Source organism: Pogoniulus pusillus, chromosome 3 (genome assembly GCF_015220805.1).
Source record: "Pogoniulus pusillus isolate bPogPus1 chromosome 3, bPogPus1.pri, whole genome shotgun sequence".
NCBI classification, from domain to species: Eukaryota; Metazoa; Chordata; class Aves; order Piciformes; family Lybiidae; genus Pogoniulus; species Pogoniulus pusillus.
In genome coordinates this window covers 5,153,880-5,169,575 of record NC_087266.1, presented here as the reverse complement: position 1 = coordinate 5,169,575, position 15,696 = coordinate 5,153,880, and the positions used below count along the sequence as shown (strand labels likewise).

The following is a 15,696-nucleotide window of genomic DNA, read 5'->3' as shown; positions in this document are numbered from 1 at the left end:
TAGAATCAACCAGGTTGGAAGACAGCTCCAAGATCATCCAGTCCAACCTAGCACCCAGCCCTAGCCAGTCAACCAGACCATGGCACTAAGTGCCTCAGCCAGGCTTTTCTTGAACACCTCCAGGGATGGTGACTCCACCACCTCCCTGGGCAGCCCATTCCAATGCCAATCACTCTCTCTGCCAGGAACTTCCTCCTGACATCCAGCCTAGACCTCCCCCACCACAACTTGAGACTCTGTCCTCTTCTTTTGTTGCTGATTGCCTGACAGAAGAGACCAACCCCCACCTGGCTACAGCCTCCCTTCAGGTAGTTGTAGACAGCAATGAGGCCCTCCCTGAGCCTCCTCTTCTCCAGGCCAAACACCCCTAACTCCTTCAGCCTCTCCTCACAGGGCTGTGTTTCAGGCCTATCACCAGCTTTGTTGTCCTTCTCTGGACACGCTCCAGCACCTCAACATCTATCTTGAATTGAAGAGCCCAGAACTGGACACAGGATTCAAGGTGTAGCCTGACCAGTGATGAGTACAGGGGAAGAATACCCTCCCTTGTCCTACTGGCCACACTGTTTCCGATCCAGGCCAGGATGCCATTGGCTCTCCTGCCCACCTGGGTACAATACCATAGGAAAACAAAAACACCAAAAAAAAAAAAAAAAAAAAAAAAGAAAAAAAGAAAAAGAAAAAGAAAAAGAAAAAGAAAAAGAAAAAGAAAAAGAAAAGGCACTGCAAATTGTCATTGAAATTAGGCCAATTTTAAAATTCAGGGGAAAAAAAGCCATAAGACACAGTTTCAAAGTCCTCAGGAAAAAGAGAAAAGATAAAGAGAAAGAAAAAGCACTGTAAATAGTCATTGAAAATATGCCAGTTTTGAAATTCAGGCAAAAAAAAGACATGGTCTAGTTGACTGGCTAGGGCTGGGGGATAGGTTGGACTGGATGATCTTGGAGGTCTCTTCCAACCTGGTTAATTCTATGATTCTATGATTCTATGATAAGACATGGTTTCAAAGTCCTCAGGAAATACGTCACCCACTGCAGATCAGGTTTATCTGAATTTTAGAAAACCCAGTTGAAATCAGTTTTTACCTAATGCTGCATAAGATGATTACAGCTATTTGTGGCACTTTAATTCCTACTAGAATCAAAATGATGTTTTATAGAGATACATCTACCAAAAAAAACAAACGAAACCAAAAAACCACTAACAACACTGACATAAACCTCTTTCATCCATTCTCATCCTGCATAAAGGCCTTCTAAGCTGTAAAATCATGCACTTTTCCTAATGAAATGAAGGCTACACAAATATACAGCAGGGGGGTTAGAAATAAACTGTACTCAGCTATCTATTGCATCCTAAAAACTGATTAAGTTTCATAAAGAATAGAACTAGAGAGAAAGGGGAAAAAAAATAAATTGTTTGGTTATTTTGACATATTCAAGTGACCTCCTCTACCCTGCTCTTGTGAGACCCCACCTGGAGTACTGCATTCTGTTCTGCAGCCCCTATTACAAGAAGGATGTGGAGATACTGGAGCGTGTCCAGAGAAGGGCCACGAGTATGCTCAGAGGGCTGCAGCAGCTCTGCTGTGAGGACAGAAGGAAGGAGTTGGGGCTGTTGAGTCTGGAGAAGAGGAGGCTCCAAGGTGACCAGCTTTTGGCCTTCCCGTATCTGAAGGGGGCCTACAAAAAAGCTGGGGAGGGACTTTTTAGGCTATCAGGGAGTGACAGGACTAGGGGGAGTGGAGCAAAGCTGGAGATGGGGAGATTCAGACTGGAGGTGAGGAGGAAGTTGCTCAGTGTGAGAGTGGTGAGAGGCTGGAATGGGTTGCCCAGGGAGGTGGTTGAGGCCCCATCCCTGGAGATGTTTAAGGCCAGGCTGGATGGGACTCTGGCCAGCCTGATATAGGGTAGGGTGTCCCTGCCCACAGAATGGGGGTTGGAACTAAATAATTCTTGTGGTCCCTTCCAACCCTGACTGATTCTATGATTCTATGAAATGACTACTACTCCCTCTTTTCTCTCCACACAGTGCATCCATATGATTCTATGATCCAAGATGCCCCAATATGAGTGAATCCTGACAAACAAGGCATCTGGATTCCCAAAAGTTTCATTTCCTCTTCCTTGCAAGGTTTTAAAACATGTAAATGTTCACCCCAGAACGTGTGCTGCAATTGCAAAGGAAGCTGTGATTTTCGTAGAATCACAGAATCAAGCAGGTTGGAAGAGACCTCCAAGATCAGCCAGTCCAACCTAGCACCCAGCCATAGCAAATCAACCAGACTATGGCACTAAGTGCCTCAGCCAGGCTTTTCTTGAACACCTCCAGGGACAATGACTCCACCACCTCCTGGGCAGCCCATTCCAATGGCAAATCACTCTCTCAGTCCAACTGCTCACAATCCCACCACTACTCCTAAGCTACCACCACAATCTTTGCCTAGGTTTCAAAATTAATATTGATTATTGATTTTGCATATTTCATAACACTTAGGAGTAATGTCAATATCTAAATATGCATTGTCCCTCTAGCATGCTCCTTCTGGAGATTTTATCCTCCTCCCTCCTGTTAGGGCTGGATTTTCAAAGCATTGTGTTTGGGCCACTGGGGTCTTAATGGGACTCCAGAGACTGCAGCTCCACATGTGGCTTTGAAAATGTGCCTCTTAGCAACTAACTCAGCTATAACTGAACACAGTGACTTTAGCAAGAAGACCAGCAACAAGAACAGCCTGCAGGGAAAAGGAGATATTTTTGAACCTGAATTAAAATGTAGAGTGACATCTTTCAATAGATCTTCCATAAACCACTTACAGAACTTTTACTTCCATACTTAAAGTCACTTCTTGTGTAGAATACCCCCATGAAAAACATTGAATCCCCATTTTTCTCCTATTGTTTCCCCATTCAGTTACTATTTCTGAAACACATTGAAACTAAAAGCAATCACACAGGCATGGAGAGCTCACTTTCAAAGATGGCAGAAGCATAAATTTGAGAATAGAATGAACTAAGCATCACTAGACTTGAAAAGTGCCTCCAATTACAACTATTTTTATTTATTTGTTCCTGTTATACTTAAGACATCCTACAGATATTTAAAGTATTTTGGAAGCTAATGAGAACTGAACATGTACCTGAAGCACAGGGATGATTACAGCTGCTGGATTTATTTATAAAGGAATCAAATTCTACTGAAGCTATATCAGGAAGAGTGTGGCTAGTAGGACAAGAGAGGTTATTCTTCCCTTGTACTCAACACTGGTCAGGCCACACCTTGAGTCCTGTGTCCAGTTCTGGGCCCCTCAATCCAAGAGAGATGTTGAGGTGCTGGAACGTGTTCAGAGAAGGGCAATAAAGATGGTGAGAGGCCTGGAACACAGCCCTGTGAGCAGAGGCTGAGGGAGCTGTGGGTGTGCAGCCTGCAGAAGAGGAGGCTCAGGGGTGACCTCCTTGCTCTCTACAACTACCTGAAGGGAGGCTGTAGCCAGGTAGGGGTCAGTCTCTTCTGCCAGACAACCAGCAACAGAACAAGGGGACACAGTCTCAAGTTGTGACAGGGGAGGTCTAGGCTGGATATTAGGAGGAAGTTGTTGGCAAAGAGAGTGATTGGCATTGGAATGGGCTGCCCAGGGAGGTGATGGAGTCACTGTCCCTGGAGGTGTTCAAGAAAAGCCTGGCAGAGGCACTTGGTGCCATGGTCTGGTTGACTGGCTAGGGCTGGGTGCTAGGTTGGACTGGATGATCTCGGAGCTGTCTTCCAATCTGGTTGATTCTATGATTCTGTGACCTACAAAATCTGATTTTGGCACACAAAATGATGTTAACTCAACCCCTGGTAGGAACGTGCACTTTTGCATCTGGGTTAATGATTCTGTACAAAAATCACATTTTCCATTAGTAGTTACAGCCTCACTATTCCAAAGGTCAATCAGTTCTCATTCTGTAAATGAGATCAAGTTTTGAATCGCGATACACACTCTGAAAATCAAGATTAGACACTCAGAAATGGACGCTTTCAAGACTATTAGACATTCTGTAACTATAAAGGACAAAGGAACACTAGCTGGATAGAACTTAAGAAGAGACAAGATGCTCTGCCTTAGTATTTCTTTGTGCGGTTGTTTGATTTATAGGTGAAAGGAAGAAACTGGAAGCTGAAACAGATGTCATGAAAGTGTTGGGTTTCTTTTTAAACACCAACTATGCAAGAACCCCATTATTGTGTAGAAACATCATCTATCACATTCAAAATACTGATGAGAGGTCACTCTTTTGTATTCTTACAGACTCTAGACCAACCAAATAGCAAACCAAATGTAAAAACTTTGAACACATCTTGTGGTTCCCAAATCTGTTTTATAGAAAGAAGTATTTAAGAACACAGAAAATACTTCCAAAGGCCTATAAGTTACAATGCTATCTAATTCCTGCAACACCCCTCAATCTGTTACTGTGGCAATCAAAAGATTTCATTTGTTCTTTGGATTCAACCTTAATGTAACTTTAATCACTTTTTCATTTCTGGCATATGTAATACATCAGCAAATACTGCAGTGAAGCCACACACAAAGCACACATGTTGTTAGAACCCTTTAAAGGATTACTTCAAAGTACTGCAGTAGTAAATGTACATCCAATGTCACTTCTGGGATTTGTCTATTTCTTCAGCATGTACTTCTGTACCCATAGTTATCTTCATAAATATAACATAGAAATTTTTTTTTTCATTCTTTAATTGAAACCTGTTTATAATTATCAGTCAATAGTGAATCTATTTCCTTCTCTCAAGAATGCAGAGGTATTAAAAAAATATGTAGGGTTTATAAAACAAGGCTAAGCATTTCAAAGAAGCTGAGAGACATTAAAATTGTACTGACATTAACTAATTTGTAAGAGGTGCTAGAGACTGGTAACACACATTTTTGCTAAATCCTAGAGAAACCACTTTAAATCTTCCTGGGCCTCTATCACCTTCACAGTAATAATGCAGTATTGATGTGCTACTACTGTTGTGATATATAATCAAACATTTTCCTAACTGCAATAAGCACAGTTGCTGTTCTGGCTTCAAACAACCATAACTTGAAGGTACGTGGACTTCCACAGACATTGTTTGTGCTAAGAAATGTGCCCTTCAGACTAATTCTGCACAAAACGTGCAGATGCTTGTGAAGGAATAAAATACTGAGGGGCCAATGTAATGTGAGCAAGGGGGCAGAGAGAGGTAGAGCAAGCGCGATGCACAGTTGCTGTCACCACTTGCCATGACTGGCAGCACAGACACAGCATGGCATGAAGGACAACAGGGACACCAGAGCAACCAGGTACATTCATGACCTTGAAAACACAACGACTTATGGAGGCTATCTTATATAAAGCTCCACAACACTAAGTGTTTGGTTGTGACAAATACCATAATTCACAAGATGAAATGGGGGCCTTCAAGTCAGCGGAAGAAGGACTGAGCAATGTGCCAGCAGGTCTACTTAAACACTGCAACATCACATGAATGGGAACATTCTGCCAAAGTTTCACTGTGTCCTTGACAAGTTTTCCTGACTCATTTCTGAGTTTCATTGGCTAGTACTTTGCACAAAACCATAATGCAAAAGACACAAAGATTGTAGATGTTACCTACATCTGTGTTTTTCAATACATAATAAGAGTAATACATTGTAATATATCAATTGCTAAAGATGTGCAATTGAAATAAATGAAACTTTGGCCATTTACCTGCTTGGAGATGGCTTCACCTTCAACTTTGCATAAACAGTTATTTCCTGCTCCAGTTCACTAACTTCCATTAAATAAAGGAGAGCAGCACAGATTAGGAATAACTCTTCAATGTCTTATCTTGCACAACTTTCTGTTACTCTTTCTTACACTACAAATAAGAAAATACCTTTTGGAATGTCAGCACAGTGAATTTTCCTAGAGAGAACCTGGAAGGATAATCTCAAATGTGATGCTCCATTATAAACACAAACTGAACAGTGATCAATAAGAAAATTACTTGCTCTGACCCAGCTCTCTCCTTCAAGAGTGTGTAGCTAATGTTAAATATTAGTACCTACCTAGAAGTGCCTGAAACAAGCTGCTCTTAAAGATGCCCATCACCTTTCTGATGGCTTTTTTCAGTTGTTGCTCTTCTGGCTTCCTTAATTTTTTACAGTATTCTTCCAGCAGCACTAAAGCTCGGTCAGTATCTAAAAATAGACAAGTAGGGGGAAAAAAAAGTTATTTATTGGCTCTGTGAAGTACTTAAAGGCTCAGCTATTAATTTCACATTTCTAAAGGCATTGTTCACACATGTAAGGAACATTTGTAACTAATGTTGTTGCATTCTGTTGTTACTTCTATGCAATAAGCAACATGGGCAAAATGGACTAACAACAAGCATTCAACTTTCATTTTCCCAAAACCAGCTGGAATCTATGGAGTTTGGACCAAATTACAGTTTGCAGAAGCTACAAAATTATAGGCAATCACTGTTATGGATACCCATGCAGGAAAATTGGCCTTAAAACATATTCAGAAAGACATGGAAGTGTTTGCTTTGCATCTGCAGCACTCAATTCTCTGTTCTGTGAATAGCAAATGTGAATCTAAAAGGCAGGTGTCCAAGAGTGTGTTTTTTTTTCTGCTCCCTCAGTACACAAAATTGCTATCTACCTCTCTGTTATAAATGAGACTTTGATAGCAGACTTTCTCATCCATGTGTTGGCTCAAATGTAGCAATCTAGTCCAGAGAAACAGAGCTCTATTTCTCCTGCAGCTATTATCTCTGGGTAGTCATTTGCCAAGAGCACGAACGACACATAAAATCGTATGAAATCCAAATGCCACCATCTTACATGCACAAAACCTGGAGAAAAATGGAGAATCAGACTTTACCTTTCCTCCTCTGCATGCTCACTAGTTCACAAAGAACGTAACACTGAGACCTCTGTACTCATTTTTGTAATTATATTGCCACCAAGACTGCAATAAGATCACAGAATCAACCAGGTTGGAAGAGACCTCCAAGATCATCCAGTCCAACCTAGCACTCAGCCCTATCCAATCAACTAGACCATAGAATCACAGAATCAATCAGGTTGGAAGAGACCTCCAAGATCAGCCAGTCCAACCTATCAGCCCTATCCAATCAACTACACCATAGAATCATAGAATCAACCAGGTTGGAAGAGACCTCCAAGATCATCCAGTCCAACCTAGCACCCAGCCATGTCCAGTCAACCAGACTATGGCACTAAGTGCCCCATCCAGTCTTTTGCTGAACACCTCCAGGGATGGCCACTCCAGCACCTCCCTGGGCAGCCCATCCCAATTCCAAGGCCTTGTGGTGAGACAACTGATGAGTTCACAGCAAGGGCAGAGACGTCACTCATATTCTGTAAGCTGATAACATTCTCCATTTAAAAAGGGGGGGGGGGGGGGGAATTTAATCAATTATTAATGTTTAAGAAGTTAGTTCCTCAGAAGATCTGGCTGGTCACAAACATTTTATCAGAGGAAGGAAAAATACAAGGAATAAAATGGAATGGCATTTAAATAAGTATTTGTGTGTGTGCACACGTATATAAAAGCATGCATGTGTACACAGCATATATGTGAAGATTAGGGAATACTCTGGAGCAGTGTAGACTTCTATACAACGAAGGAGCTCCCAAGTGTCTGTTGTAATTCCACCTTGAGGAGGACACCAAGAAAAAAAAATTGTTTCTGGGGCAGTAAGGCCAAGAGAAATGCCTTGTTTTCACCTAAAGCTTCTAATGCAGTTTGGACCTACTTAGAGCTTACAGAACATCAACCAGGTTGGAAGAGAGCTCCAAGATCATCCAGTCCAACCTAGCACACAGCCCTAGCCAGTCAACTAGACCATGGCACTAAGTGCCTCAGCCAGGCTTTTCTTCAACACCTCCAGGGATGGTGACTCCACCACCTCCCTGGGCAGCCCATTCCAATGCCAAAACATTCTGGGAAGAACTTCCTCCTAACATCCAACTTATACCCCCGCAGCACAACTTGAGACTGTGTCCCCTTGTTCTGTTGCTGGCTGTCTGGCAGAAGAGAGCAATCTGGGAGAAGAGAGAGATGAGCACTTTTAAAGGTCATAATGTAACACATGGGCTGTGCTTCCAGTCAACACAAAAGCATAGCCTCAAAACAAATGTCTGGGTCCAAGTGGGATGTTGTTAGGATATTTCCAAAAAGATAATTGGGAATAAATATCTTTTTTTGCCTTGACAACCCCCAATCACATCATACCTTTCAACAACCTTGTGACTATACTTGACACACCTTTGATGCCTGTCCTTTCATTTATATGAATACATTTATATTCTGGCTGCTCTCAATAAAACAATTAGATAATTACTTAAAGAATGTATTGGAATCAGGCACTCACCTTCCTCTGAGGAATGCACAGTGAATACATGATTGTTTGCATTAAAGTGAAGCAGCAGAGAGTAGTGGGAGAACACTGAAAAGGAGGACATTTTTCAATAGCAGGCAGTCTGAGAAATCAGGGAAACAGGATTTGAGTGCCTATTGAGTACCAGAGAGATGTCCTACCACTGCTTTCTTAGGCACTTGGTGGGGGGTGCTGACATAGAATCATAGAATCACAGAATCAGCCAGAGTTGGAAGGGACCACAAGGATCATCTAGTTCCAACCCCCCTGCCATGGGCAAGGACACCCTACCCAAGATCAGGCTGCCCACAGCCTCATCCAGTCTGGTCTTAAGCACCTCCAGAGATGGGGCCTCAACCATCTTCCTGGGCAACCACAGGATCATATAATCAGTCAGGGTTGGAAGGGACCACAAGGATCATATAGTTACAACCCTCCTGCCATGGGCAGGGACACCCTGACACCAACACCAGGTTGGACAGAGCCTTATCCAGCCTGGCCTTAAACACCTTCAGGCATGGGTCCTTAACCACCTCCCTGGGCAATCCATTCTAGGCTCTCACCACTCTCATGCAGAAAGCACTTTTTCTTTTCATTACATTAATTTTTATTTCAGCAAGCTAAAAAAAACCAGTCCTAAACGCTGCAAACTGAACAACCAGCAACAGAGCACAGTTCTAGTGTTAAATCTAAATCCTGCCTAACTCCCAGATCAAGTAATTATCTTTGAGCCTAATTGTCCTCTCTAGCTTTAATAAGATACATTAACTTTTACTCACTCCCTAAGCTCCTGCACGGAGCTGCATCTTTTTCCTGCACAACCACACTTGGCAGCAGTGTATCCCATTTTCCCAACAATCTGTGACAGGTTGCACCTCCAGGTGGCTGAAAGCCACCACTAATGTCCTGGTTTCAAGAGGAGAGCTATGTAACCACAGCTACTGGAGCACTCCTGAGAAGTTCAGAGACTCACAGAGACTATTCAAATTTCCAGACATCTTGGCACTAGATTAGGCTTTCCCAAAAAGCAACTTTCAGCCTTTTTGACCAGCTTTACTGCTTATAATTTACTTAGATCTGCATCTTCGTATGGATGCGTACAGTAGTTAGCACGATGGGACACAATCCTGTTCATCACTGCCACACAACGTTCATACCTCCACACAAACACCAAACAACAATATGAAACAACACTATAATATGGCATGTCTGAAGAATACTAAATACTCTCTCCAAGATAATAACCCAGTTATAGCCAAAGCAGATGAGGACATCCAGTACTTTGCCTTTTGGGGCTGCCTGACAGCTACAAAGCTTCAGTAACATTTGGCTGCAAGAACTGACTGCTTGGATTGCAGCACAACAGTCAAATAAGACTCATATTCCTAGGCACCCAAATCAAACCAAGGGTTCTGAGGCTGAATTCCTTCCCATCAAGAAGAATGACAGACTGGTGTTTTTCATGAAGAACTGGATTGCTGCATGTACAGGGTTATAATATCTAATAGAGCACATGGTTCATTTTTAGCAGCCAAAAATAAGTTCTATATCTTGCCGTTACGTAGAACAAAGGCCTTTGTTCTATAGCATCTAAAGAACATGGTCTAGTTGACTGGCTAGGGCTGGAGGATAGGTTGGACTGGATGATCTTGGAGGTCTCTTCCAACCTGGTTGATTCTATGATCACTATTCTTCATTGCTGACACCAAAACCAAATCCAAGCAAGACTACAAATCTACTGAACACACAATTTAACATCCGAAGTTGGGGACCTCCCTGTTGATTCCGAGTAAGTCCTTTGTCAGCTAACAAAAGACCACTGAAAAGCCAATCTCAGCTGTGCCCCACGGGGTGTACTGGACATTGTTCTATTTTTCCTTTGCATATTATGACACTGTTTTAAAATTGCTCCTGTTGGCTTTGATTTTGACAGGAACCCTTTAGAACCCTGTGCTAGTTTGAGCCTAGCTAGAATGTTTCAGTGAGAAGGATTATACCACAGGCTGTGAAAAACAATGGTGATGTCTACTTCACTCATAGGCTTGCTGAGAGTTATAAGAACAAGAATCCAAACATAGATAAGGCACTTCTGCTGGGGAGTTCAGAGCTGCATTTTTTTCTCTCTCTAGCCTCTCTGCCATCTCTCTGATTAATCCACTTTGCTGTCTAACCCCATGGCCAAACCTCCAACCTTCCTTGAGACTGGGGTAAGGTTGAGAGGAGTGGGAGAAGGTGCAGGGGTGGTTGGGAGCCCCTCCTGGGGACTCAGGTTTCTGGGAGGGCTGTTGTGTTTCTGTATTACCCTTTGCCTTGTACATTTCTGTCTATAAATGTATATACTGTAACTATCAGCTTGTATATTCCGCTAAATTGTAAATATAAGCTTCATTCAATTTCCAGAGCTGGCTGAGTCTAGTCCCGGTGATTTCCAAAAGGGGTGGGGGGGTGGGGGGGGTGGGGAACACCCAAACCATCACAAATAACAGGCCTACAACAACTCACATATATTCGAGATAGTATGCAGCACTGTTTTGTTCAAGCAAATCACACTCAGAACATCTTACTAGAACAACAAGAAATGATTCTTTAAGGATAAAACAGCTTTTATAGTCCTACCATACCTTGTCCAAGAAGTTATCAGTGAATCTAACAATCACTTCTGTACATTTTACTGCTTTATCATTCTGTATTTTCTTAGCCAGTTCATAAATGTTTGTGGGTTATGTTAGTGATCAGGGAATGGGCAATTTCCTACAACTCGACAAAGCAGAGATATGTGACACTGGAACAAAACTCTGGTTCAGTAACTTTGCTTATTGGATTTCACTGGAAAACAATTTTCCTCCCTCAAACAATGTCAAATTTTACCACACAAGAAATTCGTTTTCTACAGAATCTCTGCTTAATGTAAGGTATTGGTCTATGTAACAAACAAAAGAAACAAACAAAAGGGCAAATAACCCTTTCCTTGGAATTATCCTAGATGAGAACATCAGAGAATAATCCACATTTTATAGTTACCACATTTTATAGGCACAGTTTTATGGAATGTAGATTTTTAGAGCTCCACAAGTAGGAAGTTACACTACAGAGACAAAAAATCTGTTGGAACAATGCTTATGAATTTGATGAAACAAATAATAAAGTTATATAGAAAATGCATTGTTAATACAGCACAAGTTATATTTTAATATGTAGGTTCAGCGAAACCTACAGAGAAAAGGTATTTCAGAAATACTAGCAGGAAGAAATTAAGCTATGCATAAAAGCAGATCACAGAATCAGAGCAGAATCATAGAATCAACCAGGTTGGAAGAGACCTCCAAGATCATCCAGTCCAACCTAGCACCCAGCCAATGAGACCACAGCACTAAGTGCCTCATCCAGGCTTTTCTTGAACACCTCCAGGGATGGTGACTCCACCACCTCCCTGGGCAGCCCATTCCAATCACTCTCTCTGCCAACAACTTCCTCCTAACATCCAGCCTAGACCTTCCCCAGCACAACTTGAGACTGTGTTCCTTGGTTCTGTTGCTGGTTGCCTGGGAGAAGAGACTGACCCCCACCTGGCTACAGCCTCATCCAGTCTTTTTTTGATACAGAGTAATATGTATTATTTATCAGGAGAAAATAAATTCACACACACAAACACTTTTTTTTACCTAAAGCATTGCTCTTAAAATGTAAGCTAAACATATGTAAGATTAAATGCCACAATTACACCTACTGAAAAGCAAGAAAGGAAGTTCTGCAATAAATGTATCACCTACTTTGATAAAATTACCTCAAAATCAATTCTACCTTAGCTACATTTCAGAACCCATAACTGAGATCTGGATATCACCTGCAATACCCAAAAGCAGGATTAGTCACCTGTCAGAGTCCATAACTGAGATCTGGATATCACTCACAATACCCAAAAGCAGGATTCCTTTCCACTTCTAGTTCATTTCTATGCCTTTTCATGCTCTCATTCATTGCAAGCACAGTTTACAATCACCAAAGCGTCATATAGGCAAGGAGAAACAGGGGGGGAAGAAATGAGTCTAGGTTTTTCAGGTGGACACTCTGCTTTTGATTACAAGAACGTGTTTAGGTGACTGAGAATCTTAAAGGAGCTACATATGGAGAAACTGAGTTACATGCTTATGTGGTGCAGCAGCATGGTGCTTGTCAGGACATCCAGAAAGAAAAGCACATGAATGCTGTGAAATCAAAATGTCATTATTTGAAGTACACTTTACACTGGTCTAAACAACTGCAGCACTGCCATACAGGAACAAACTCCATGCTATACTTTAAAATACTTGGACATTCTATGGTTAGTTTCATCCTGTAGATCTGATGTTCAACTATTTACTTCATAGACTCATACAATCAACCAGGTTGGAAGAGACCTCCAAGGCCATGCAGACCAACCTATCACCCAGCCCTGTCCAAATATAAACACCCTTGGGAATTTTGCTTGCTTGAAGGCAACATGATTGGACTTCACTTCCATGCCATAGGAGTTCATCTAATTGTACTTGCTGCAGCATTTAAAGAACAGTACTTTGTCATGGCTTGAGGGGTTCCAGGTTACCCCAAACATACTAATGGAAGCACTTCAGTTCTACTGGTGTGGAGGCAATTGTGTTGATTAGAAAGCCTTTGATACATGTTGTGCCTTCATATGAGACAGAGACAAACACAGCCATGCCTGCACATGGCAGTTGACACAACACGATGTCCATTGAAACAGCTACAGAATCCAGGAAACAGTTTTCCTAGATGGCTCCCAGATGTTATTAAAATCATTTCCCCTTTAGATGAACTAAATATATTAGATCTGAAGATAATTTAGGAATGTTTATGGATTTCAATAGTTCACTGAAACTATAATGAAAGCTACAACTCATGCAAAATCAGTTCCTAAGAACTTTCATTCCTGAGACTCCTCAAACCAGAGTATGTTGAATGGTGATCACTCAGATGCAATCACCACATAATTCATGCAGATGCTGTTATGTACTTATTTTTAAGCCCTCAGAGCTCCTTCTAGCCACAATAAAGCCAAATACAGGCCAAAGTCTATATGGGCCTGTATATAAATATTGTCCAGCACCAGTGCTTCATTTTGCAGGCAAATTACTATGCTTTGAACCACATGCAAGTCTGTTGAGAGCTGTTGCTGCCTTCCACAGGAGTGAGTCTGTCATCCAACTCCTGCTATGAAGCAAAGTAACTCAGAAGATGGAGAGAAAAGAAGCAAATATGTTTCCAAATCAGCAAGAATAGGAAACTTCTGCCTTGCACATGTACGAAATCACAACCAGCTGGTTAACTGTCCTGCACCAGAACAAGTCTATAGCAGCCACAGCCTCTCAAAGTGTCCTGTTGGAGGGGTTAGGATCATATTTACATTTCTTTCCTCCCCCTGTCATCAGAGATTGTGAATAAAAAGACTTTTGGGGTGTAATGGCAAGGAAAAATACTAACTTAAATGAAGAATATGATTGTTTAATCAGTGAGAGATCATGGAATCACAGAATTAATTATGTTGGGAAAGACCTGATGAAGGGGTTTATTTATTTTTATTCTTTTCTCCCTTCTTGTTTTTTTTTTTTTTCCTTTCAAATTTCATCTGCTCCCTTTCCTAAGAGAGATTTTTATGATTTTCTGACTTGCCAAGTGTGGCAGAGATGACTTTTTAAAGACAAACATGCCGACACATTTCAGATGACCCTTTCCAGCTTTTAGAGAACCAGGACTGCAAAAAATGTAGGGCACTGAAGCTGGAAAAGGCATGAAGAATGGGGGAGGAAAAACACAGCAGCCAAAATAGAAGTGAGAAATGTAACCAGAACACCATGAAAGAGAGCAAGGAAGCTTTCTGAGTGAACTTCAATAACTTAAGAAGAAGAGGATCTCAAGAACTCCTTCTGCTTTCGGACAGTTCACACCTTCATTTAGATGACCACTGACAAAAGAGCCAAACGTCTGAGCAAACACTGTTTTCCACCTCAATTATCTTAAGATCATTTGATTTGATATTTTGCTCTGGAAAGCTCAAAAAATTACAATGAGTTGTTATAGATCAGGATGCAGCAATCTATAAGAAATTTCCAGGCAACCTGCCTTGGGAGTGATCCTAGCCAAAGTGTTCTTAACCTTCACGCACAACAGACACCACCAAGAAATAAATCCTGTTAATATTCAATGTTCTGTACACACAGAGGAGGTGTAAGCAAGCTACGTTTTACAAGGAAACACAGGAAACATTACAGTAAGGTGGCTGAGAAAAACACAAGCTGCAGGCTCTAAGGCTCCAGAATTTTTAGATGAATGACAACCATAAAACACATACATATAAACACAAGAGGCAAGTTAATCTAGCAGGTTGCACAGAGGGAGAGCAGACAGGGAACATGTGGCCCTGTGCAAACCAGAAAGCTCTCAGCCTCTCAGGTCCCTCATATCTGCAGTAGGAGTTTAAATGAATGATCAAGTAAAGGCAACCTATGGGTTATGCAACCTTGGGCAAACATAAGGCACTATGTATGTGACAAATACTATTAGCCAGTGTGATGAGCACTCACAGCAAACAAGCAAAAGGGTTAAAAACAACAGCTGCTGAATGTATGCATGGCACATAAACCCATCTTCTGTCCTGCTAGGGAAAACAAGCAGCCAAAAATAAAGTGGAGTTTCATCATTTAAGGGATCATCAAGCAGGTTTATTTCAGCTTTTAGGAACCACGTCAGCCAACAGAGGAGACTGCCACATGGTCTGTGAAGATTAATCTTGGGTCAGTGGAGAGGCGCTTTCAACAAGCAATATTTAAAGTTAAGGTTTCACTGAGTTGCCCCTACCCTCCTCTAACTGTAAAAAGAAGTGAAACATCCCCAAATTAGCTGTAGCCTTGAAGAATTCTCTGCACAGACTGCTTTCCTGCAAAACACAAATTTAGGAAGAGTTTAGTGGTGAAGTAATTTTACTCTACATCTTGATGCTGTTAGCAGGCAAGAAATGGGACAGATACTCTGCCAGAAGAACTGTTATGCAAGGAGAACAGGTATATGCAAGGCAATGTTGTATGTTCAGGTATATTAAGAGGAAATCAAGCATGCAAATGCCAAAGGAAACTGGACTAGAGCCAGCAGGAGAGGCAGCTCTGCCTTGAATGGTGTTAAGGTGCAGTTGCACAACAGACAGTGCAAAAAGCAATTATCAAGCAGCAGAAGTTGCGCAGCAGTTTGTTACAGAACATTGATTTGTGCAGGAGATGCAATGAA

General features: G+C 41.7%; 1 protein-coding gene across 14 annotated transcripts in view; it reads right to left on the bottom strand.

The window, feature by feature from the left end:
• Nucleotides 1-15,696, bottom strand: part of DLG2 (discs large MAGUK scaffold protein 2) — a 1,415,634-nt gene that overhangs the window by 1,388,787 nt on the left and 11,151 nt on the right. For all 14 annotated transcript variants that reach the window (XM_064169211.1, XM_064169239.1, XM_064169248.1 and 11 more), the window contains exon 3: nt 6,080-6,211. In XM_064169211.1, coding sequence (XP_064025281.1) covers nt 6,080-6,211 — 132 coding nt within the window. The remainder of the gene's footprint in view (nt 1-6,079; nt 6,212-15,696) is intronic.